General features: G+C 42.7%; 1 protein-coding gene across 1 annotated transcript in view; it reads right to left on the reverse strand.

Annotated features, from left to right (window-relative positions):
* The window catches only part of CELSR1 (cadherin EGF LAG seven-pass G-type receptor 1), a 180,227-nt gene that overhangs the window by 100,058 nt on the left and 53,310 nt on the right, over positions 1–26,859 (reverse strand). Inside the window, exon 2 of the mRNA XM_069849837.1 lies at positions 5,201–5,839. Within this exon, the coding sequence (XP_069705938.1) occupies positions 5,201–5,839 (639 nt within the window). The remainder of the gene's footprint in view (positions 1–5,200; positions 5,840–26,859) is intronic.

Below are 26,859 nucleotides of genomic sequence, written 5' to 3' on the forward strand. Positions count from 1 at the left end.
TGAAAATCTCATCTCAGCTACGGATTGTGACAGGTCCAGGGCAATCAAAGGGAAATTATGCTGGAATTGTAAAGACCTAGTTTCACTACAAACATCAAAACGATGGCATGGTGTAGCACTACCAAAAAATAAGAAAAATTTCTAGGCTTCCAACACTATACAGACCTTTGCCTGGGTGTAACCACCCTACATAAGCTTTCTCACAGTATTGCCATACAGAAACTGCAAGGAAATGCAACCAGGTATTCTCCTCTGAGGCAACTGAGAAACAACGGAAGTTATTAAAAGTTTGGTAGTCAGCACACTGCCTCGACTTTTCCTGCATCCAAACTCAGTAGAAAATCTTCATAAAAAGACTGTTAAGATTTTTTTAAAACGGGAAAAGATGAAGCCTTTAAATTCCGAAAATGGTGCATATCACCCAACACCTAGTGAATGTAACTATATTTAAAGTCTTGAAAATGAATATACAATTTTTCTACAGTATTAGACCTTGCCTGTTTTTGTATCTTTGTTATCTAAATACACCCAGAATCCAGTAGCGTAACTTTGAAGACTCGGACCACAGGACATTGTTAAAGCAGCAACGATACGAAACATCTCAGTACCTTTCCTGTGTTGCCTTAAAATGAGACATGACCCACAAAACTGTCCCATACCATGGGCAACACCCCTACATTTAGGGGAGTGTTTGGGAACCAAATTTCTTGTCTGGTGTTTTGTATTAAAGATGAACCTGGCCACAGCTGTTCGAAAGGCCCACAACTCTGTGAGGATAATCTTTGCTCAGCGTTTCTGTCACAAAACCATGGCCTTTCATCAGCTAAACAAGGAGCTAAAGATGCAGTAACAAACATGATGAAATCAAATGAAGGTTTGCTGCACAGGATTTTGAGTGTTACACATCTGTGATCCCACCACTCCAGCAGAGCTGCAGAAGTGTAACGGAGAGTGGAGTTTCAGACCCTCTCACCCAAGATAAAACCACTTATTACGGCTACCCTGGCTGCCAGATTTTTTTTACTTGAAAGCTGAAATTCTCCCAAATAAATCCCTCTAACTCGGAAAATAAGAATCTGCTATCAGTCCAAGCAGTGAAATTATCTGAAGAATGGACATAAGTAAAGATAACGCAGAAGCAAATCATCATGTTTACTTTTACCGCTATATGTGATTTGCAAGAGCCAAATGCTGAGAATTTACTAAACAATATGAATAGGGACTTCTGGCATGATGCTGTGAAAACAACTATAATTACCTTCTCATGACACAAAGTAAGAATTCATGGCAGTCTTGTTAGATGTCATGATTTCTCATTTCAATATGGTATCACGAAAATAAATTAGAAGGGAAAAAGTGTACCATATAAAAGATCTTTAATTGCTGTATTTGATTACTGGCAGATTTACAACCACTTAAGATTTCTCTCTTCTCTGAAGTGAAATCCAAGGAGAGATGCAAAGGATATGGGAAATTCTGTGACGATCTTTTTCCCTAGAAATTGCTCCTTGGCAGGGGTTAGGTAGCAAAGGAGAGAATGCCCCGTGCTAAGGAGAACTGTGGGAACACTAAATCTCCTCCTTGTTTCAAGGGTTGGGTTTATTTTTCCCCTTGGAGTGCTTTTGTTCTGTGCAAATTAAATGTTACTTTTGGAAGCACAACTACAGAGGAGAACAGCCGCAGTGGCTGCTGAGCAGAATGACCATGGGCATCGAACTGCGGCAAGAGCTGCAGGAGGACTCAACGATGGCAGGAAGCACCCGCTCACAGCAGGGCAGGAATTGTTGGAATTCACACCCAAAAAGGTGGTGGCATAGCTGCAGTGGTATGTCTTATAGAAGGCACCAAGATGGGGCTGGAAGTTTAGCTCATTTAGAAACCACTGCAACAATCATTCACCTACAGTTCACCTCAGCTGCTTCTGCAGCACTCAAAGATATATGAAATACAGCTGGAAAAATTGCATGGGTTTTCCACAGTATTTAAGTTCATTAAATTTGTTTGCTTAGCTTAAATTACATCTATTATCCCCACTGCCATGCATATAGCTCCCTGCCACTATTGGCATGACTGTTAGTGTGTGCATTGTTCACTTCTCTACACTAACTTGTATATAAAGAAAAGAAGTTAAAGGGGTAGGTATCCTGAAAAAAAGATGACTAAAAGTATATATGTCCTTCTTCACTCACCTCCTTACACCACAGGAAGTGAATCTAATTCCAAATGACCCCAAACTAGCCAGTAATCAGGTTTCAGAAATATCTTGTAGAAGCTCATTTTACACGTAACAGAAGACTCCTGAAGACAGAGAAACTTTCATCGTGTATAAATGACTAACAATTACATCAAAACAAATAGAGGGCTTCAAAGTGGGGTAGAAAAATGGGGGGAAATTCCATCCGATTAAGACAGGACATAATTATCTTCTACAGGAAACAAACACTCTATCTTTAACAGGTAACCAGTTGGATAGATTCAGTACAGGGTTATGATTGTGTAGTGATTTCTCATCGAGTCGCAGTGTAGTTCCCCGGAGAGATGACAGATCTTAGTATTTTCTTGTAATTATTTTGCTATGTAGACTCTTAACTGGGAAATGGAAACACAAGAGCTCCCAGAGCAGGCTGCATTTCACGGACCACTACCATTCATATTTCATCTTTTACAATTAATTTCAAGATTCCTAAGGACCTCATACTGGTATGTTACTACACTGAGTTAATTCTGTGGTAATAATTTAGTAGTACCAGAATCTCCCAGCTTTCAGCTTTAGCAATTGTCTGCTCATTCTGATTTACGATCGCTGCATTCCGTGAACCAATATGCACTGCTGCTATTGAAACCAACCTACACTGTTAAAATATTAAATAGATATAAAATCTAGATCGCTGTAAACAAACAATCTTTATATACAAGCTGAAAACACAGTATTATGATTAACAGATATAAACTGAACTTGCAAATAGATATGAATGTATTTAAAGAAAGGTCAAAAATGGTAGTTAAAATAATATTTCTTAAAGGAGATGGGGACAAGGTTCAGTAATGCACCTTGATAAAATATTTCCAGTAATAGGTTACTTCTTGATCGTATTTTCCACCTCATCCTGTAAAGGGGATGAAAATCAAACAACTAGTAACCACCAGATGTGGGTAAGTGTGTCAGGTTTGATGGAAAAAACATTGTCAGGCAACATGTAGCATAAAGGTACTAATGTAACATAAACCAACCATAGAGTAGATACTAAATTTCCACTGCACTCCCTCAGTAATAAACCAGAAATATTCAATAATATTTCTATCAATCTACAGGATAAGGGATTCCAGAGGCCTCTTGATCACATCTGGGTGTGTTTTCCCCTGGCGAACATGACAGTGATCATGGCCCAAAATATCTTTCTAAATAATAAAGTGTTTCACTCAAGTGTAGTCAACTCTGGAACCTAAAGATGGCATGGCTATAAGCGGTGCTCATTCTTTAACTTCATTTCAATATCCTACCAGTGGGACAGTTCAATTTTAACTGAGCAACTATGGACTGAAAATACAGTCACAGATCAAATCTTTCTCTGTGTATGAATAATGGTGCCTCTCCTCTAAATATGTACCATGTCTGTCCTGACTACAGCTTTAATTATTAAATATGTTCATCAATTATTAATATAAAATTATTCTCTTTCATTTTTAAAGTACATGTAGCTTTTTCCCCTGAAGATTTCTAGCAAGAGACCCTTGTGATGTGATGTAGGAATGCATGTCATTCCAAAACATAGATGAAATAACTCTACTTATATGCATATCTTTGTTTAACACAACTTCCTACTTTGAACTATTCCTATTTACAGTACATGTTCAATGAAACTAACTGGTCATAAAATCTATTTGGTGATGCTCAAAGCTGCACGTATTTTGCATTAGCAGTATGTAATGGATAATGGACTTTATAACGTATTTCATTGTGGAAGTCATTTATGAGAAGTCTGGCAGGAAATAACTCCTCAACAAAGACCAAATATCCCAACCATCTCACAGCTCTGTTTAGGGTTTCACTAGTCAGACAAAAACTTTGTCTGCATCTCTTTAGGAAGGCCCTGCTGTCCTAAGCCCTGCTCTGATATTGGGGAGCATCTCCTGGCCCCCTTGCTCTGCCATGTCCCTGCTCACTGACTCCTGGCTCCTTCCACACTCACATTTTTAATAGAGCCCTGAGCCAAAAGCCACAGAATGTGAAGGAAACCCCTTCTACCTAGAGGGCTGGATCCAGCCCAATAAACATGCACATTATCTAGATATTTTTTTTTCCATGGAAACTTAAATAATTGATGTTTTCGATTTTTTGCAATTTCAGAAGTGAGAAGCAGCATCGAGAACAGCCCTCTCTGTGTCAGCCCTTGTTTGTGGGGGCACAAAAGACACTGCTGAGCTGTCAGCACAGGTTACAGCTGGCAGCATATCATTGCAGCACGCTTAACTGCACATGCAGTCTCAAATAGATAAATAATCTCACTGACTTTACCAAAGTGCCAGAAAATATTCAGCTAATATTCTTCCATAACCTCTCAGGAGTATATCAGAAGCAGCACTTTGATCTTTTCTAGCTGTCAAGTCCATGATGAGACAAAGTATGTTCCTCAGCAGCCTGCTGGAAACAGCTATGCTCTTCTGGACTTTATCTGGACTTCTACAAACCGGAGCTGACTTGCAATATTTCCCACAAATGTATATTATTGGAGTTTCTTGGGACCATGAACGCTCCTCATGCTTTGCACTTGCTGACGACATCCTGGCAACGTTGTGCACCCCCACTACCCCATGGTACAAGGGGACTGATAAAGGGTCAGGAAGGTGTTAACCTGCAAAAACATGAACCAGCAATATGTTTTTTCCCTCCAGACACAAGAAATACCTTTGCACAAAGCATTTTGAGCAGAAATTCACAAAATGCAAACCACTTCAGCGGCTGTTGGCCCCCCTGAGTGACATGGAGCAAGTCATGGTTCCTACCACCATGAATGTACAGAGTTATGGGACTTAGGGTAAGTGACGTGTGACACTCACAAGCCTTCTCCTGACCAGAAAGCAGAGCCAGGAGTTTTTCTCCCTTTGACTAAGAATGCCAGTAATTTCAGCTTGACACAGAGCTGCCCTGGCTGATGGTCTAACATATAAATCATGGGCCAAAGATAAGATAAACACATACCAGTGTAGTCCTCATAGCATTCACAAGTGTAGCCCCCTTCTCGGCTCCGACACAGCCCGTTGTTCCCGCAAGGGTTGGAGTAGCAGAGGTCAATCTCCGTCTCGCAGTAGTCGCCCGTGAAGCCCGGAGGGCATCGGCACCGCAGCCCATTGATGGGGTGGATAGGACGGAACAGGACGGTGTTGGAGCTGATGAACGGGGCTGAACTGTCGAACTTCAGGACGGAGACACACTTCATGTAGTTCTCACAGGGCTCACGTAAGCAGATGTTGTCATCGAAGGGAAGCACTCTCTGTGTGGAAATCATGGTCAGAAGGGTCCTGTTGAGGTAGATCTGTTCCTGCAGGTCCTCAGAGGGGAAGAATTTGTTTCGAATGCCACCAGGGAGCAAAGCCGAGAAGGTCACGTTCAGGATATTGGAACTGACGTCAGTGTCATTTTGGATGTTGAAAACAAAGATGCCATCCTTGGCAGTGGAGAGCACTGTTGCCACCCCCTCCACAAACAGAGACAGGAGGGGAGAAAGGAACCTCTCCTGGGACATGTTCTCCAGTCGCACTGTGATACTGTTGGTGAGCATGTCATCTGTGATGATGGTGACACGCAGGGTGCAGACTGCTGTAACGCTGTGGACACCATCTGAAGGGAAGAGAGAAAGATAACAGCAACGTCAGAAAGCTGTCTTCAACCTACAGATAAGGTGGCTTCTGCAGCCTCCTGGAAATGAAATGGACCTGTGTGGCATTTCAGGGCATTGGGAAGGTAGAAGAGATGTATCCACCTTCCACGGTGGCTGCCTTTACTCAGGAAAAGAAAACAAATTCTTTTAAGGACTGCAACTCAAAGGACCAGAGACATCTTGAAGAGCCCAGAACATCTGGAGAACATCACAGGCAAGGGGCTAACAGACAGCCCTGAGATGGCCAAGGGGAAGGAGCCTCTCCTGATAACAACTGAATGGATCTTCATACAAGTCACTCCTAGTCTACAGCTGGTGCTGGGAAGCTGTCACTTTTCACAGAACAACACTAAAATTATCTTCTCCAGGCATGGTCCCAGGCTTATGAAGCCAGAACTATGCACAGGGACTTGTTGCCAGAGCTTTAGACAAAGGTCACCTACGGAAACAAGACTTTACATTTGAACACATGAGCTTGTTCATTCTTATATCTAATTTCTTAAAAAAACTTTTAATAAAATCAGAAAAAAAATCAAATCAAGTATGTTGGTAACGAAAAGAAGCATTTATGTTTTTTTTTAAAGCATTTCTGACATTGCTGTTGATGTTCTGCAGTAAAACCCCTAAACATAAAAATAGAGCACTTGCGTCTAGACTATGGGATGCCACTGTAAAATCTCAGTACACCCTGAGGGTTACAAAAGGGCTGTGAATGTACAAACTCTAGAGCATTCTATGATTATGAAACATAATTATGACACAATGAGTGCTGTAATGAACTCAAATTCATTGTAAGCATGGAATGGGAAGTTGCGTCATCACTGAAACCAAACCACTTACTTTAATTCTGTCTCCTTGCTAACATTAAGGACTCATTAGGAAAATACAGGTCACATTACAGAAAGTACTGTTAGTATTACAGCAGCATCTAGAAATCCCAGGAGAAATCAAGACTGGCTTCTGACAGGAACCGTTCCTTCTCAAAGATCTCACAGTGTAAATAATCAAACAGAAATGCAGGTGAGTTCATGAGTGAGATGAACTAGTTTGAATGGCCAATATCAGGCCCACAGAGGGATGAAGAACACAATCCTGTTCCTCTAGGTCCTAGCTCAGTGCCATAGTCTTAGCCTAAAATATCCATAAATAACCATTTCACAAGTGACCCACTATACCATTTATTTCAATTAAACCATAAGGTACATGCAGAAATGGATTTTGAATCACATCAATGTAAAATCGCAGCAGAAATTGCATTCAAATCAATATAAACCCAGCACGAGATCAAAATTCTAATAGCATGGACTGCTAAAGGTTATTTTCGTAAGGCTTATTATCTCAAAGTGTAGGTTTATGACCCACTATGGTCACTTATAAAAGGTCTTTCAAGGACAGAAAATCAGAATAGCTCCTTTCCTATTCACTCTTACCACTACACCTCGAGTGCCTATTTGTTTTAAAGAAAAATATATTGTTGGAAGAGTTTCCCCCCAATAATACAGTAGGAGTGTAGTAAATTACGACATAATTTACCCAATGGCTTTTGATTCCCTTCTCCTGATCAGGTTGTCTGTAAAAGCTCAGCTGTTGACTCTTCCACAATGAAAAAGCTTCTAAGCAAACAGAAAAATCTTTTCTCCTGTGTGCTACTTTCCTACTGCCTAGCTAAAACCAAATAGTCAAAAGAGGTCATAATGGGGGTGGTCTGTTTGATGAGCCCCTCACAGCAGCTCATGTGCCGACTTTCACTTTCTTCCAAGTTTAAAGAAATCTTTATCTCCTTTTCCTCAGATTCAGTCTAGAAACGCGTAGTTTTGACCTCCATCAAGACTCAAATCAACCTTTAAAAATGACTGGTAGCCAATATCCTCATTGCAACCTTCTCCTCCTGTGCAGTCTGTGGATTTCTGGCCAACCATATGTTCATAACTGACACCCTCAGACTGTTTACCCACTTCTGTCAACCGCATGGTTCGTTCCCCTGGAAGGCCAGAAGCGGCACAAACTATTCACTTTTTTTTTTCCCCCTAAAGCAAGTGACATTTTCCTGTCTGTTCCATAGGATGCCTGAACTATTTTGCTATTTATTGCACAATACACCACAGAAGTTCCCTCATACCAGCGAAAATGCTGGACAATGGGTCCTTTTCTTAAGAAAACACTATGATCTATAGCCCATAGTATGTATAGTAAAGACAAAATACAATCCACTGTCTGACAACGCACTAGAGTCTACAAACTGTCATAATCAATATCAACTGTCACAATATGCAAGAGCTTCCCAGCATTCACAACAGCTATTCTGACACAGTTAATAAATCACTGGAAAAAGCCCAGTGTCAGATACCACACAGCCTCCTTGTTCCGCAGGCAGCACAAAAGAAAACTGGGCACGGCCATATAGATGCAAACTGAAGTTGAGTTTTAAAAGCCAGTCCAGCTTTGTGCAGCCTTGTTTCAGAGCACTAGAAAAAAAAAAAAAAAAGAGAGAGAGAGAGTAAAAAGGAGCTGGGCATGTGTAGTATAGGCAACAAAAGAGCGGCATGGCTATACAGCCTGCTGGACAAGCGCCTCTTTCATATCACCAGCGAGTCTGAGAGAAGCATCATGGGATCCAATCATCTATTCATTCAGAAATTCATGGAAAGTGGAAACAATCTGTGGTTTTATGGGCCCAAATTAGTATCTATTCTGCTTTCAACAGACAACATTTACTTTGAGGGTCTGGAACAAGTGGAATAAAGAAAGTGGAAATTTTGTCCTCATCTTTATTTGGAATTGAATTAACCCCTGAATACAAGATGTTATATATGTGTTTGTGAATCACAGGTGAAATATTCTCTAGACCGTTCAAATGTTTACTGCCAGAAATAAGAGGAAAATAATATTAGGAAGAAGTATTTTCTGGAGCAGTAATACTTTATGTCCTCTCACTGTCTGACATGCCTATTATATGCAGCTATCTACTAGAGATGCACAACCAATCTGTTATTCTGCTCTAACAATCTGTTTTTTCAAAGGTCTTATGACACAGCTATAAAAAGCCCCTGTTTGTGTTTTGGCAGATGCAAGGTGGCTTCAGTATAGGGTGTGAAACACCCTTCAAGTGATTCTACACAGGAGAAACCCTGGCTACACTTTACTCTTTGCAGCAGACCTTCGCACAGATGAATACATACACATATGCAAGGCTTAGCTATCACCAGTTCTCACAGTCATCACCTGATTGGCCTTGGCAAAGTGATGGATGCAGGAGTCTCCTAAAGGAGCTCTAAAAACATGAGTCACACTGGCAGATGGGATGCATAGGCACACTGCTAAGAATGGCTTGAGCAGACAGCCTGGACATTAACAGCCCAAGCCACTGCCACCTGGATAGCTTGAAAGCAGGGAAACACAAGACTGACTGAGGAGGAAGACAGGAATTGATCTGTCCTGTTGCGGGGCTGGCTCCTAAAACCCCTGTACCAACAGCTTTTGTCACTCTCTCCTCAGGTTTCTTTTCTGTAAAGTGGGAATAATGGCACTTACATGTATATTGTGGAGTAGTGGGTGTAGACGTTGAAATGCTGAGATAGTGCAGTAATGAAGGCAACATAAATACCCTAGATAAATCAAAAAAGGTTCTTTCAAAAGCTGTTGCAGCCAAGTTTAATCAACAACAAGGTGGAAGGATTTTTTTTTAAAAAAAAGACTCTTAATGACTAACGCATCAGTGAATGGACAAAGAGGATTCTGGACAACTGGGAAGGCACACAGGACAAAGAGTATGTATTAAAAGCATAGTCCTCGCACACTTAATTTATATCCTAGCAATATTATTTTATGTACGCTTGCTACAAAGGAGAACTCCAGAAGATAGAAATCAAAGCAGACTGTTGTCTTTTGCACCATCATCAGCACTGAACAGGCTCCTCAAAAACAGAAGTACTCATCTTCATCCTCCATCAACCTAATGAAAAGATTTAATAGAAATTACATGCCCTGACAAAGAGAAGAGGAGTAAGTACAGCTGACAAAAGCTCAAGCCCCTCTAAAGTGCACTAATAACTAAGAATTTATTAAATAGTTATTGTTTCATGATTACCTTTACTTTACAACAAATCCAGTCAAATCTGGACTTTAATCTCACCTTTCTATTTTCTGGCAGTCCATAAACCAAATAGTTTTATTATCTAGAAATGTAAACACAGCAAAGTTTAAATGAAATGTGTATTTGGCAATGGCAGTACCTGGCCAGAAAGGATCTTTTTGTTTGTTCTTTAAGTTGGCAGAAATAAAATAATTAACACTTTTTTGGTTATTATATGACGATCTTAGTGGTGCATATCAAAGCTGAATATTTTATATAATACCTTAACATCAGCACTTTCTTTCATGGATAGCCCAACACACATCTATTCTAATTCCACTTCATAATGCCTCTGGAAATAGCAGATGTCAGAGTTCACCACACCCACACAAACTCATTGGCTAGCAAAATGTAGAATAAGGACACTCCACAGCTTGCTCTTCCCAGCTAATAAGAAGCAGGCATGCCCATGGGTAGCAGCCATCACTTAGTAACATGCCTTTTAATTACTGAACCTCCATCCCCTGTTGCTTCCAGCCATGTGTTTACATATGGGATTTAATATACACCTAGTTTAGTACTAAGTCTTGAACTAATGATGAAGATGCCATGCTTTTAGCATCCTCTCCAGCACTTGGACGGCAGTAACATGTAAATACAACAGCCTGTAGCAATGGACACCACAGGCAATACTTGACTGCCAGAGCAAAGCTGGAACCCAAATCATACTTCCCACTGAGCAAACAGCAGTAAAAAATTAGCAATGTCCATAAAAGTAAGATGTATAGTTGTGGGCTAAGCTTTAGTTTGCCTTAGAAAGTCTGCAAGTCTTGCAGTGCAATGTCCCCTCCCTCCATGTGTGCTTCCACCACCATGCAAACAGATTTAAAATGCACAAAATATCAGAGTATTAATTCTGTCCCTTCCAAACCACTGCTGTAGGCACTACAGAGCTTCACTTATATAAGTAGAAGTCTACAAGCATACCTAAGACAAACTCCTTTCTAGATTATGGGAAAGTTCAGGAGCTTACAGAGCAAAGAATATATCCTGAAAGAAAGTAAACTGCACAGAAAATGGTGTGTGGGAACCCAAGCAAGATGCTTTACCAAAACAGCAGAAAACATTACGAAAAAGGAAGATGAAAATAGGTGTAACTGTGAATTTACAGACACCCTACCACAGCGTGAGTGACCCGCCACCCTGGAGACGTGTCCAGAGAAGAGCAACCAAGCTGGTGAGGGGGATGGAGAGCAGGTCTTACGAGGAGCGGCTGAGAGAGCTGGGGTTGTTTAGCCTGGAGAAGAGGAGGCTGAGGGGAGACCTCATTGCTCTCTACAACTACCTGAAAGGAGGTTGTAGAGAGGAGGGTGCTGGCCTCTTCTCCCAAGTGACAGGGGACAGGACAAGAGGGAATGGCCTCAAGCTCCGCCAGGGGAGATTTAGGCTGGACATTAGGAAAACATTCTTCACAGAAAGGGTCATTGGGCACTGGAACAGGCTGCCCAGGGAGGTGGTTGAGTCACCTTCCCTGGAGGTGTTTAAGGCATGGGTGGACGAGGTGCTAAGGGGCATGGTTTAGTGTTTGATAGGAATGGTTGGACTCAATGATCCAATGGGTCTCTTCCAACCTGGTTATTCTGTGATTCTGTGTTTCAGGACAGAAACTGAGTGCCTCCAGGGCATCTTGCAAAGGATGCAGGGGCTGGTGTTGGCCTTAGGTCTCTGAAAGACAAGGGTGATAAGCAGTGGTAAATGTCTCCTCCACATGCCTAAGTAGTCCCTGTTTCGTAGTAAAGACAGAAGAAAATACAAATTTCTCTTTTGCTAGAGAAAAGTCATATTAAATGATGCAACAACAGAAAAGTAACATCCATAAGAAATACATTCCATCCCTCCCCTTTGGAAAACCATAATATATGGTGTATAACATACTTGATTTTTAGACAGGCACTAACGGATTCTGTCAAAGCCTCCCTTTCCCTAGGACTGGGAACGCTGCTGCTGAACAACTCCTTCTACAAACTGGATGAAATGACATGAAAACAATTCCCCTTGGCCACATGAAGCTTATGTTATTCCTCTTCTACCTTTGTTTCAGGCTGCCAGTCTCAGTGCTATGCATTTAGGAGCAGCGACTGCCAACACAAGTTGTGGGCTTTGGGAAGGATATATAAAAAAAATTATCTACTACTCACGCAGTGTCAAAGATTCATATTGGAACCACTGCTGTGAAGAACGTCACAGCCCAGGTCTGCTCCAAAGCCCTTTGTGTCAACACCAAGAGTCCCATTGACTTCAGTGGGCTTTGCTCCTGGCCAAAACTGGGCTTAGAGCCTAATTCCCTGAGTCCTTGCCAGCGCACTCATGCAGAGTTTCACCCCTGACCCGGCAGCCCCAAACAAGAGCAACAGTCTGGCCAGGAAAAGGCTGAGGGTTGAAAATCAGGACAGTGAGAGCAGAAAGCAAAAGATGAGGGATGAGCAGCACAAGCATGTGGACAGTCAAAACATGCAACATGGACTGCATAGTACAAGTTGTACAGGTTGTCAGGTTTCCCAAAATCAGGTGTCTGAATCCATAGCTCAACATTTCTAAATCTCCAGGAAGGATGAGCAGCTGCAGGCTCCCTACTACAGATGCTCAGCTTTGAAAACACTAGCCAGTGTTGCCCAGCCTACTTTGTAAAAAAAGAGGGTTTAGAAGGGTCACAGAAAGGAAGAACAGAAAGATGTGTTACCTGGCGGTGTGGGGGAATTTTAGATCACAGGGTGAGGTAAAATAGAAAGCAGCTGAGCTCTGTGGTGTCTGCAAGTGCACCAGCAATGTGGGTTCAGTACTGACCCAGCCACAAGGGAGGGGAGCACATGTCTTTATGGGAAAAAGAAGGTATTTAGGGTTAAATAGTCCAAGGCTGGAAGGCTGGCAGAGGACAGGTAACGGTCCACACTGGCACGGAGTGTGTGCTTATGTATGACTGCACCAGCGACCAGCTCTCCCTAAATCTGTGTTAACCACTGCCTCCAACACCATCCCACTGCCACCACAGCAGCTCACAGCACCCTAGGGATCTGCCCCGGGGTACGTACCAGGGCTGTGGCCACGCCAGCTTGCGCCCTGCCCCATGGCAGCATAAGCCACATCGGAAACTTGTGAAATCATGTTGCGGTCGGTGCAAGCAAAGGACCCTGACAAGTCTGTTCAAACTCTTCCAGACAAAGCCACCTCTAATGCTCACAGGCTGTAGACAATCTTTAATCAAACTTTCATGTATTTCATTTTTCAAGATGAGTAATCTCTTCCCCCTGACAGAGATGGATATCTGGGACAGCCAGAGAAGGTGGGCTTGCGACTCATGGCGACTCTCACTCCATGGTCCCTTTGGCAGCAGCCACAGCAGTACCAGCTAAATCAGATAGCTAAAATAAACCCGAGCTGTGGGAGGAGAAACTGTACATAAAGCAATTGCAAATTCCGGACGTGTATGAGAGAAAAAAGACAAGACTAATTTTGGCATCATTATCTTTAACATAGCCTGTGCTGTTCAGAATTATTTGCTCTGTACACAAAACCGAAAAGAAAAAAAAGCCCATTTTGGTTTATAGCTTGAACAGAGGATTAAGAACAAATTGATGCCAACTGTATTGCTCAACATTGTACAAGACTGCCATTAGCTTTTCTGAAACCAGTACCTGCAAGCTGAGAATTCTGAAATGCTAATTGGCTTGATGACACTAGTCTGGGGGAATATTTACGGAGGGTGGGATGTAAAGCAAGTTAGATCTGCTGGCAGGAAAAAGCACTCTTGAATTCTAACTTCCCCAACATGACCCTGCAGCATCGCTTCTTGCTCTTCAGGTACCTGGTGCACACAGGGTATAACTGCTGCGGGGGAAGAGATGCAGGCAGGGGAAGCTGGCAGGGAAGCAGCAGTGACAAGGCAGGCAGGTGGAAACAAGACCCAGTCCAGAGCAGAAAGCACAGGGACAAAGGATACTTAGAAGGAAGTACCATACGTGAGAAGATAGCATGAGCATGCTAATAACCAGACCATTTTACTGATGAGATTTCCATGCAAACTCATTTTCCTTCCTGGGCTCTGCACATATCCGTGTACCTCAGCTGGTTTTCTTTGTTAGCAAGGACTGGCAAGACTCCTCGGCACTAGGACTGTGCCTGCCCCAGTGTCAGTGCTCAGGCAGACCCCTTGCCTGGCATCACTGGCTCCCAGGTACAGAGGCCCTTGGAAGGGTGCACAGCGCAGGAGCTCACTCTGCTCTTGCTCCAGCTGGTACACCAGCTGCAACACAGCTTTTAAGCTCCAGTTGAAGAGCCAGCTTTCCATTTCATGTTAAAGTCTACAGAGACTGTGTGTCTTACAGCACTCATCAGACGAGTTCAGATGAAAAACTCCACTTCAGATTCCTGCACCAGATAGATTCACAGACTGACTTCCTGGGGGCTCTGCCACCTCCCATAAAGCTTGATCTCATTTCATATATAATCAAACCTATTGCATAATTACCACGATAATTTTTAAGCCTCTCTGAACTTCAAAGGGAGAGGGTTTTAATATCATTTACATTTTCATTCTAATTAAATGCATAGCTAAATGTCCATGGCTTAAAGACAAGCAGTCTCACACTGCTCACAGCCACACCTTGCAGAGCACCACAAGGGTGGTCACAGCGGCAGGGACAGGGCACTGCTGGGCAGGGGCAGATGCTGGCAAGCGTCAGGGAACACAAGCCCAGGCACCAGCAGCCCAGCCACCCACTTACCCCACAGCCAAACAGCTATTCATGGGCACCTCTACCTTCCCAGCTGAAATCAGTTTTATATATGACTTGAAACAGGTTTCTTAAAGCTCCATGAAAGCACCAGACAAAGTAAACTGCAGCCATGGGATGCCCTAGCGTTAATCTCCAGTCAGGACACGGTCTTTAAGTAAACAATGTATTTTGTACAGAGTAAGATAACAGCAGCATGTTTACTCTTAGACACACATTTAAGTCACTAATCCAACTTTGAAAGAGAGACCCCACTCAGGGTGCCCGGCCACGCTGCCAGGGGAGCAACTGGTGGGTCCCTACAAAAGCCTCCATTCTCCTCCTAGCCACACAACCCCTGCAAACGTTTTTACCCTCTGATTAAAGCAAGAACTTCCCTGGGCAAGCCAGGGCTCCACTTGAATCTCTCTCTGCAGTTTCAAAGCAGAACTGGATAAAAACTATTTCAGAGATGGCAACGGAGATGGGAAGAGTTGGGGTGGGGGCCTGGAAGTTTCAAAACTGGGAGTAGCGATAAGGAAATAGCTTTTCTGCCTTAGTGTTTGCACCCATACTATGTATTAGTAATCTCAAAGGGATCCTTTCAAAACAGCATCAGCGAAACAAAATCCATCAGGTTTATTTTTCTAAATGCCTCCATATTTCCATGTTCCTTTTTCGTAGAGATACGTTCTGCTCCTTGCAGTGACCCACAGTGAGATCATGGGGACGCTTTCCACTGGATAGAGTTCAAGTTTGCTATCTTGACTGGAAAACAAAGGAGGAAACAATGAAAAATACAATGGTCACAGTCTTCTGACATCATTTCTGTTTACAGCCAAGTGATGTATCACTTGAAAGAGTTATTGGTACACCGGGCAATGCAGAAACTTGCCCAGCTCCCTGAAACAGAAAAAAACACCAGAAAAATTCAGCTGTGGTAGCTCAACAAGTTGCTGACTGTGTTCCTGCTCTGCTGAGGCAGTCTGAAAAACCCTCTTAGGATTCTTAGGCATACATGCATTTATTTCAGTTCTCTCTAGTTTCAGTCATCGTAAGACCATTTGCAAAGTAATACAAGGTCAAAAACAGAGGGCTAGCCAGCCAGGGGAGGACAAATAGTGATGGCTATGTGGCAGCTTTCACATGCACCAGGCACAGGAAAGGTTGGTTCAGCTACTCCTTCTGCCCCAGGAGTTTCAAATATGCACAAACACAAGGAACCCACACAAGCAGGATAACGCCCTCATGCTGCTTCAGTTCACATCAAATTTGTTGATGGGAGCAATAACTGGGGCACAGACGTCCCACCTGTAACACGCAGTGTCCTAAAGGAGAGGTTTCAGAACCTTTGTAATTCTCTCTTGTCTCTCTTCCTCTTTCAAGTTCAACAAATGTTTAAAAGGTTTTAATAAGAAGTAGACCAAAATCAAGAGAAGCGATGGGGAGCATCAAGATTCATCCACTGGGATATGATGCAAAATAAACCCACCTCCCACAGCCTGAAGAACTGAGATTTTCAATTAGCTAGGCTCTATTAGTAATACCCAGAATGAAAATAAATTCTTCAACAAAATATCGTGTTTTCCCTCATTTTTGGTTTCAAAGAGAACACGTTTACTTTTTTCTTGCTAGGTTTTCAACTGCCCGGTTTTCCGGATCTCTTCTGCTAACTGAGGTCTGCTGAGTGAAACAGAATAAGAAGGAAGCAAGCAAATAAGAAACTTGAGGAAATAAACTTAAACACATAAGGAATTTAAATAAAAGATATTTGCTTGCATCATGTAATTAAGAAATTAGAAGAGAAAGATAAAATAAACAGGCAAAACCACCATTACCAAACTTTTGTAGTTTTGAAAAGACTTGCCAGGCATTGGCGATATTTACAGAAAAAAACCTACGTATTTTGTCCAGGCTCTCTGTTGATAGGCAATCCACATGATCCTTTAAAAACGCAAAGCAAACCCAAAAAAACTGCTTTGATTAGGTAACCATCTATGTGTCATTAGCCGTTGGCAATGAGATCACTGGTTTTGGCCGCATGGTCAACTGAGAAGATTATTCTTGGATCCCTGCCGTTAAAACTAGTATGCTGGACACAAATCAAAACAGACAAAGCACTTGTTTCCTGTTTCTATAGTCCTGAACCTGCAGTGGTTATTTTTCTCTCCCAAACCTTTCCAAAGAGAGAAGCAGCCCCACAGACAAAAATCAAGGGAATGCAACAGCTTGACTCCTATCGCTTGCTTGGGAAGCTGATACAGAGAAAGGGCAGGTCAAGTTACGACAGATTAAAGTGGGTAACATCAGTGACTTGGAGCTACTGGCGAAATGCAGGAACTACACTGATCTTCAGAAATGATACCATAATCTCAAATACCTATCTAATGATTTCTATTCAGCTGAGCTGTAGGAATGGATTCAAAACGACATGATTCACTCCTTCAAGAATCAGAAAAAAAAATTCTGCCAGACATGTTGTAAGATACAAATCTCTGGGGAAACATATATTTTGCATTCTAGAACTAATATAAGGCTACTCAACAATTTCCACATGCAAAAGATTACCTTTAAAGGAATTTCCTACACTGGATATCAGAGGAAAACATTGGTGCTCTTGATATATCCTTGATTGTACCATAGCGTTAACAGGGCACCACCAGGAACATACCACGCTAGACTCTGCCCAGCAGTCTTGTGCTTCTGGTCAAAGGCAGAATGACTGTGTTTTTTTCCTCTGGATGATGGTTCTTTCCTTCCTACCCTGCCAAGGCTGCAGATGACCCAGACAAGCATTATTTGGTGAGCCCAGAACATCCAATAGGCAAGCAGGGGCTCACTATGGGCAAGCGTCAACACCCAGCAGGCATGTGCCTGCCACCGAACCATCATCTTGGCAGGGCAGGATGATTCTCCATGTCACATGCATCATGCACAGCACAAGGTTTAACCAGTGCTGTGACAATTTATCCACCATTTCCAGCCATCCCATTGACAGTATCACTCTTGAGAGATCACTGGACATTCTGGCATCTAGTAGCAAAGCCCTCCTTTTCAACCTAGGCAAAATTTCCAGGTGGAAAAGAGGACATATCCAGTGAAATCTGGACATACGGTGACCTTAATAGTACCGTGGAAAAAGCACTTTTTGACTCCCACGAAATAAACTACCTGGGGGAGAAAAAAATTCATTGTACACAAGTTTTCTCAAGGCTGTTTGTATTTTCTACAAATACTAATGAATATGTAACTTTCCTTCATTATAGTAACAGTAGATTGCTATTAATATCTTTAAATGCATTATTTTTCATTGTTTTAGTTGTATTTTATGGAAAAACAGAAATACTGAGCCTATGCAAAATATTGTTAAAAACACACTTTATGATGAACCTTAAAATGCAAATCATTCAGGAAAAACATGAAAATCCTTATTCTAGGAATCCTTACTCATATAGTCCCACTGTTATCAGCAGAGACTAAGCACTAGAGAACTGCTGGACATGAAGGCTACAGCCTGAGCTCCCAGACTGTACTTTGGAATGACACCAAGAGATCAAGAATTCCCAAGAAACCACTGAGTCAGAAGGGCAAGATTTTGCCATCCATTAGTAGAGGTCCTATCACCTTTCCATAAAACATACCAGTCTCCGTATCAGCCATTTGTATGCACACAATATGGGACAAATTTTATCCATGAATGAGTAAAAATATTAATTTTTTATTAAAATTTTGTACTACACACTAAAGCACACACTAAGTGTACTACACACTAAGTACACACTAAAAGCAGTTGCCTGTAAATCAGAACTTTTTCTGCAAAGAGCTTATCTCAGTTCCCACAGGATGCTTTATACCGTAGCCATTTCCCAAGAGCTCAGAAAATTGCTGAAGTTTAATTAGTAGAAAGGATTTGCTATTACAGAGTCTAGAGTACACTTTTTAACCACCTGAGCTCTGGGGTCATCTGTACAGACAGGACATCGGCTCCCTGGACTGTGCCCTTGAGTGCAGCCACTTCTCTCCACCGATAAAATTACACTTAAGTCATGGCCTTAACCCAGCGACACCATTCTTGGAAGAAAAATGTATTTTAAGTATTTTCTAAAATTTTCTCAGATTTCAAAAACCTCTTTAGTCCCGTTTAGATTTACTCTCATATTACTGCATTTGGTTGGTGCTGAGCTTTCTAAAGGCTGACAGGGCACCCAGTTAAAACGCCCACAGTCACTGTATTCAGTTAATAACCTGTGCAAATGCTTCCTCTCTCCACAGGGCACACCAGAAACACATCTCTGCCTCCCAGCCTGCAGTAAACCTGCTGATGTCTGAGGTGGCCAAATCCTACCCATGGTGGGCCACAGCTGCAGCACCTCACAGTGCTGGCTGCTTGAAGCACTAGGTTCCTTGCATGTCTCACTCTTGGGAAAGGGAAACAGAGGTTCAGTATTTGTGTGGAAAAAAGAAGTATTTTTCTCTAGACATGACAGCTGGTGATGGGGAGAAAGGCAAAGCAGCTGCAAGCCAGATCAGGAGAGCTTTATAGGGCTGCTGGTGTGCCTGAGCAGCAGCTCAGCATGGGGCAACATTAGTGGAAAGGACAGCAGAATTCCAATAAACATATGCCAGGAAGGGAGAGAGCTTTAGCACACTCCAGGTCAGAGGCAGCACAGCAGGAGGGCTGCGGTCAGTGCCGTGGCCAGCAGTGATGCTCGGCTACCACCCAACCCAGCTCCACAATTTGTCATGCAGACATCATCCCCCATGTCACATAAACACAGAGCAAGATGCACACAAAGGTATCATGACAGCTGGCTGCAACGTCTGCAGAGAGCACCTAGTGGAGAAAACCCATTTCTACCCAAAATCTCACAAAATCATGACACTGAAACTGATATAAACTGACAGAAGCATATCCATTCCAGTGAGACTTTCACTGGGAATGACTTAGATAATTTCCACCACTCCATATATATATTTTTATATCTATATAAAGTCAAAATCCTGTTCTGGTAAGGATGACAACGTAGAGTCCCTGTTCTTGCCCTCCAGCTCAGGCTGTCCCCATTACAACTGGCTCCCATGGTGGCTAACAAGAGGCAGATGCAGCTCTTCCTTCAATACCCCCATGAGAGCAAAGAATGGCCCCAGAGAAGCCAGCTTTTACTCCTCTTTTTTTTTTTTTTTTTTCCTTTTTCTTCTGCCTTCTCAGCCAAAACAATCTGCTGCATTTATAGCTACAAGGAGGTGTAGGTGGAGCAGGACAGTTCACATGCGTGAGCTACGCTGAGCAGCGAAGCAGAAGCAAACGCTGACAGTGCATTTTGGGCAGGGGAGGACAGCTCACAGGCATGAAGTCTGTGGGCTGGGGTCTGTTTAGCCAGACTCAAGACTTCAAGACCTCTAACTTACTCTAATTTTGTTACATTAAAATTAAAAAGTGTTTCCCCAGTTACCAAACTTATCTTCTACTTCAGTTTCCTTTAGAAAAGAGAACACCCTTCTAATTAAGGATGGATGTATAATTAAAAGGAAAAATAAGCAGTAAAATTTCAAAGAGTGTTTAAACTCAAAATGTTTTAGTCCTGAAAAATTATCAGTTTGTCTTTGCCTCTTCTCCAAAGACCTGTTTGGCAAAGACTTTTCCACCTCCTCTTGTGGAAATCCAACTCCATGTTCTTGCTGCAGGGCTGCTGCCAGCTGCATGTTTAATAGCTAAATCCCTTCACATTTGTCTTTGAAAGAGGCTCTCGCCAACAGGAAGCTGTGTGGTGACACCAGGTTCCCGTGCTGGGCAACTTGCTCTTAAAACAGCTAAAGCTCTGTGAAATGACCTCTCTTGACTCGCTTTCTCAGTTGGCTCAAGACTTCTCCTGCATGTTGTTTTTACAGTGGTAACCTGAGGCTGCAAAAAATGCTGTAACATGTGGCTAAAGTTAAGTCAGCACCCAAAAAGTGGAAATATTTTAATAATACCTACCTAATACACATTTTTTTCCCCTCACAGCCACACTTATATTCAGAATTTGGTTTTTATTTGTACAGGTTCATGATTCATACCCAGAAACTCAAGGCCAACAGATAGGAAATTGCAATTCATTTAGATACAGCATCATTTAACATCCACTGCATTTTACTAACTGAGTCATCTGGGAAGCATAGGATGCTTTGGAGACCATGGAAATCAGGGGGGCTCCTTAGGTATCTGAGTGCATCTAGTACCTCCCTTTCACAACTATTTTAACTTGCCAATCAAGCCATGATGTTTCTGTAATTACCTCAACAGTACCGATCTCACTCAGTGCATGTCGTGCAGTACTGTGTAAGTGGTGAGATTTGAGTGATTATACTGTCCTAGAAAATATCAAACACTAATCCCAAGTTGCCACCAGAAGCCGAGTAATGTAGTAAGAAATAACACGACAACAAGCTTATACAAGCACGAAACACAGCATAGTTCTGTTACCCCTTATCACCGTGTAGCAAGCAATGCACTCAGCAGCACTAAAACTCAAAGCATTCTCTATCCAAAAGAGTAAAGTAACCACACTGCCCTGCAACATCTGTTTTACTAGGGTTACTCCCAGATTTGCACACAGGTACCAGAAGGCAGAATCTGTCCAAATCACTTTAAAAAGACTGAACTTTTTGAGATATTAAGACCTGAGAACCCACCTCCTAATATGCCATTGTTCTAATTTCTCTTCTTAAAGCATTTGCACCAGTAATCAGAGGTGATCACTGAGCTCCATTCTGAACCTTTAATTAAAGTCTGTTTCTGAAAGCCCTGTCTAGAGAGGCTAATCCCTCTCTCCTTAGCTGCTGGATTTGCAAGGCAGGGAAAGGAGGCAGACACGCATTTTGGGAGGTGAACAAGGCCCAGTTTGGCATCCCCAACTGTCACAAAATATATACTAATACTGACACCAACTACTTCAAATGCAAATTGTTAACAGTCAGTAAAGAAGTGAAGCAGAGAAGCACATGCAGGGCAAAACCATGAATGCAGATATGAAAACTAATCACACAAGGGTAACTACGTATTCTTTTTTGTTCAGTAGTACCAAGTGTGGGCTCGGGTCCTGTCAACCTTTGTCTGGAGCAGATGCTTAAAAGACCTGCTAAGCTTGCACAGAAGAAAATTGTGAACTATAGGAAGTCCTCCATGCAAGAGGACTGCAGGCACGGCGCATTGACATTTCTGTACCACTACGGTCACTCTGCTGCCTCTACTCATGATGCATTGCCACTTACCTCTGCTCTGCCAGCCTGGTGAGGCTCCACATCCCAATACTGGATTTCATCTCCTCTCTTGTGTCTGCTTCTTCCTCCACCTCCCAGAATGGCCACAAAGTCCTACCTCCTATATAAACTTCTCTCTTCTGAGGCACCTGTGATGGCAGGTGAGAGCTGGCGCAAGGGGATTCAGTCACTGATACCTTTTTACAAGCTAATTTGGATAAGGAAGGGTCTCAACCACAAATGTAGATGGGAATGTACATGTCTGACTGTTGGCCTTGCCCTTTAACCACCCCTCGCCCTGGGCAAGCCTTAAAAACTTTTACCATCACTTTTGTCAGCCCCAAGGGATGGACATCTGCTCTGTGTTTGTACATCTCGCTCCGGGTCTCAGTGGGCTGCTCACATAAAAGAATATAATAGTAACAGAGCAGAAGCATCTCTGCACAGATGGATTTGTGGTCACAGTGCATATGTTTGTGGAGAATTTACTGTGTGGGCTTATAGACTGCTCAGACTGACTGAGCTGCAGCTCCCATAGAGACCAATACATGGAAAAGGACACACGTACCCCGAATTCTCCAAACTCACAGTCAAGAAGCAAACATGAGACAAAGCCATAAGACGAAGTATGAGACTCTGACTGGTTGCTTCATGGTCAAGTGCCAGATCTATGGTCTGTAACAAAGAGAATGGGGTATGATACTGCCTTCTGGGAGCTATGATGGGATTAATACAATAAACGTATGGAGGGAAGATAACTTCAGGAATACAGGGGAATTTTCTAAGTCAGTATTTTTAAGTGAAAACTAATGAGAAGCAGCAGGCAAGTCAATGCTTAACGCTACCATGCTAGAAACACAAGACTAGGAAAGCTAAGGAGACGTCCTCTCTGATACTGCTCTGGTACCCACTGCAGGTCAGCACAGACACCACACAGCAGCCAAAGGATACAGGAGTGCCACAGAAATCGACCTGCATTGGCAGGGCTCACAGGTGCTTTCTGCAATGAATGTTTAGTACTAAGATTAAGTGGTCTTAGGCAAAGAGGGTGCTAACCTCCCTATGTTCACAGCTGACAATTCACAAGAGCTTCAAGATAAGTGGAAAAAAACAGGGCAGACACTTGGCTCAGAGGTCACATCATTGGCTCCAATGTAATGGAAAAGATAAATTATTTTTTTACTTCCTAAATATATAACCTCACTTAGCAACTGTACACTGCAATACATATTACAAGAAGCTAAGCCACACACCGTATGCTGATCTGCCTCTGCTGCTGTCAGCCCCACAGTATGTAAACATCTTCCTAACACGTGTATCTCTCAGGTCTATGTAATCCAGGTTTCCTGCAAGCCAGAGGGAATGGCTCTGTAATACACAGCTCTGCAAATCCAACTCTCTGTTGGCAGTCTTTATGACTTAAAAATCCCTCAAAAGTCAAAATATTAGCTGAAAGAATGAAATATAAGCACGCGGTGACAGCTACATTAAAGTACCCACACACAATGTAAAGTGTACGGGAAACAAGCAAGCTATGGTAAAAACATTAATAAATGATGCAATTTGTGACCTAGGCAACATCACTAAACAGAGAACAATGGTTCTTGGACCTGCAATGGGGAGAGAGAACAGAGACAAAGGCAGAGGGTGGGTCATACAATGCCAGATGTTGCTATCAAAAAAAACCCCATAATAATGCAGAAGAAGAAAGAGGTGAAACATGAGAGTGAATAAACGAGGTGAAAATCAAAGAAACTATAAGAGGCAACTGAAGGCGGATATCAGGAAAAGACCACAGTACAATATAAACTTGCTTGGCTTTTCACATCATGCAAAGAAGCAAGGAATTTTAACACAGTATGTGTTTTCACAGTAACAAAAATATCCTTACTTTCTGCTAGCAGAGCTATAGGACAGTTCTGTGACACCGAACTAGTGGAATCTAATTACAAGATAAAAGACTTGAGAGGTCTTACAAATGAAAGCAAGAACTAGCTAGTGATGCAACAACATGGTAGTTTTAATAATCATGGGCTAGTAATGAACACACCAGCCAGCATATTTAAAAGTGATTTGCCAAAGACAACAAAAGAATCTTTAATTCTAGTGATGCTACTATCTGCAAGATTCAAACATGACACAAGCTAATTTAAACCAATACAAACTTTGCTGGTTGCACTTCCCTTACATAGACTAATTACTCATTTTAATGATACATGATAAAAATTGAGTGTCTTTAGAATGTGTTTATTTGAATTAAAGAAGAAACTTACAGTCCATCTAGACCCAAGAGATGGCCACAACATGTTGAGTTCATAACTGCTGGATGTGCCCATCTAAGTGGGAACATCATACCTACTTACTTTAACTGTCACCTAACCTAGTTTAATTTCTCTCTCTCACTGCTGGTTGAAGTGCAGCATGTGGGCTTGGCTCTCTTCACTTCACAAAGTCATCTGGAGAATGCACATTCAACATTTCAAGTCAGGACTCCTTGCTGAGTGCATGTTTCACAGCCAGTCCAGCTGCCCCAGAAACCAGTGTTGCTCTTCCTCCAAAAGCTCCCCCCCTGGGGCAGAGCCCCCCTCAGGTACTCCTTTTTTCAGCTCAATTAAACAGTCAGTGTGCCCTGGGAAAGGACAAGCTTTCCCTTCCAATGTAGGATGGAGATTTAAGCTCCTGTATTTATTATATTCTGGCTGGTTTCAGAAGGAGACACGTCTGTATTTATCTTGGTGACACAGTGACAGGCACCAAATGATGTCTGGGATCTCTTCTTGATACTTTTAATACAAAAGGATACTAAGTGGTTCATGTAAATGAATCCAGAAACACCAAACTTCCTAGTTAATTTATTTGACACATTGATGAAAGTGAAATAATAGGTAATTTTTTTAAAACTGAGTATTTACTCTACTTCTGAATCCTCCCTAAGGTCACCTCTCAAGCCACTTGGTAATACTTTCAGATTTTAAGCTGCATTTTCCCAGCCTTTTAAAATTGCCCACCAAGAGCAACACAACATTTTGCTGTTTCTCAAGCAGATACACCCCACAATGAGTAGACTGAAGACATAATCTTTTACCTTAAATCAAATCCCAAACACCCAAAAGGCTACAACAAGTGCCTTGTGCTCAGCAATACACTGCACTGTGACGTCCCTGCTGCAGCACGGCAGCTCTGTTCTCACCCATCATCCTCAACCATGAGAAACCTTCTGCCACCCTACCTCTTACCTGAAAAGCTCAGGAGCCTATTCTCTTTGACACTACTGACCCCAACAACAACAAAAAAAGGTAAACACAGGCTTACTAGCTTTAAGATATTTAAGTGAACTCCTTGAAGAGCTGAGAGTGAGGAGCTGAAAGATGATGTGCATGAGAGTCCCTTTGACAAGAGACCAAGAACTGACACCAACAAGGTAATCAGGCATCTGGGTCAGCTACCTCCAGCTTCCATGTGACAAGAGAATAACCCCATTTATACGAGTCCTTGACAACAGGTTGAGTCTGTAGCAAAAGACAAAGATTAAATGAATTTAACTTGGCTTCTCTCAGGCATTTATTGGTGTCCCAAACACTGACTTGTGCAGGGTGTGTGTCGGGGGAGTGGATTTTGCACCAAGGGGTTTTCTGCTGGATAGGCTCAATCCCAGCTTGGTCACTCTGGGACCTTTTGTACTAAAATTCAAACTATAGAAATTCTGGGGGAAAAAAAGTCAGCCTCCCAGACAGTACTGCAGTACTGCAGGACTGTCTGGGATCACCAAGAGAAGCCAAGCCCTGCACACTGACCCCTAGCTGCTTGTCAGGAGGGAGAGGAGGGCCGTCCCTGCTGCAAGAAGTAGGACTCTCCTCAACACCCTAGGAGTGTTGATGAAGGGTACTGGACCCAGGTGAGGAAGCCACCAAGGGCATGACACAACGCCTCTTGCCTAGCATTATGTCCAGCAACAGAAGCATTCACCCTGGCCTCTCACTGGGCTCCCGCACGCTGGGCTCTGCAGGAGTGGTGCATCATCCAACACAATGAAAGAGCTATATGAAACATCCATCCCCAGCTCGTACCAGCAGGCAGGGAGGGAGACAGCCTCTGGAGCGCACACAGGATAGGTCAGGAAATGCGCCAAACCCAAAAGAATGGGCGACTCGCTCCTGTGGCTGATGTCAGCTGTTCCCGAATTCTCCTGCCTCAGGTGAGTTGATTCATTCATTTTATACCCACGAAGTATGAAAGATGCAATTGTTCCTTGAAGATCCCCACAGGATGCAGGTTCCACCCTGTTTGGCTCCGTCCTTACCTCCTGACCAACGGGGCTAAACCACAACTTTGCAACCCAACACTGCCAGCTTCAGAGAAGCTCCACTCCGGGTTGTTCCTTGGCTAACCCTTATTTTCCTTCTCCTGAATCCAAATAACCATAACTATGAGCACACAAGATCACGGGAGACAAACTGAACTCAGATGAGGCTTGAGCTCAGCCCCAGGTCTTTCAACTATTTTCCTTATCTGGTTTTCCCTTGCCTTCCCCGCCTTCATTTTTTCTCACCCGTCTGGTGTGGGTAATGAAGACAGAATATGCATTTTGCCTCCAGCAAGAGTTTTTTCAGTTCAGATCAGCTACCTCTGACTGGAGTAGATGATTCTGATACAAGAATGGGACGCAATTCACAGAAAAATGAAATAAGAAAAAACTAGTGGCTAATTTACTGGCTGCTTCAAGAAGGGGCTCTACCCTGACCCTTTCTTGCCTGCAGCGGCTGTGGTGCTTTGACGTACTACTGCTCTCCCGCGAAGAGCAAGACCATACATGCACCTACAGCTGTTCCAGAGCTTGATTCGGGGCTGAGATGCACAAACATCTGTGCTGCTGGAGACAGCTGGAGACCTCCATACTGAA

This window comes from Phaenicophaeus curvirostris, chromosome 1 (genome assembly GCF_032191515.1).
Source record: "Phaenicophaeus curvirostris isolate KB17595 chromosome 1, BPBGC_Pcur_1.0, whole genome shotgun sequence".
NCBI lineage: Eukaryota > Metazoa > Chordata > Aves > Cuculiformes > Cuculidae > Phaenicophaeus > Phaenicophaeus curvirostris.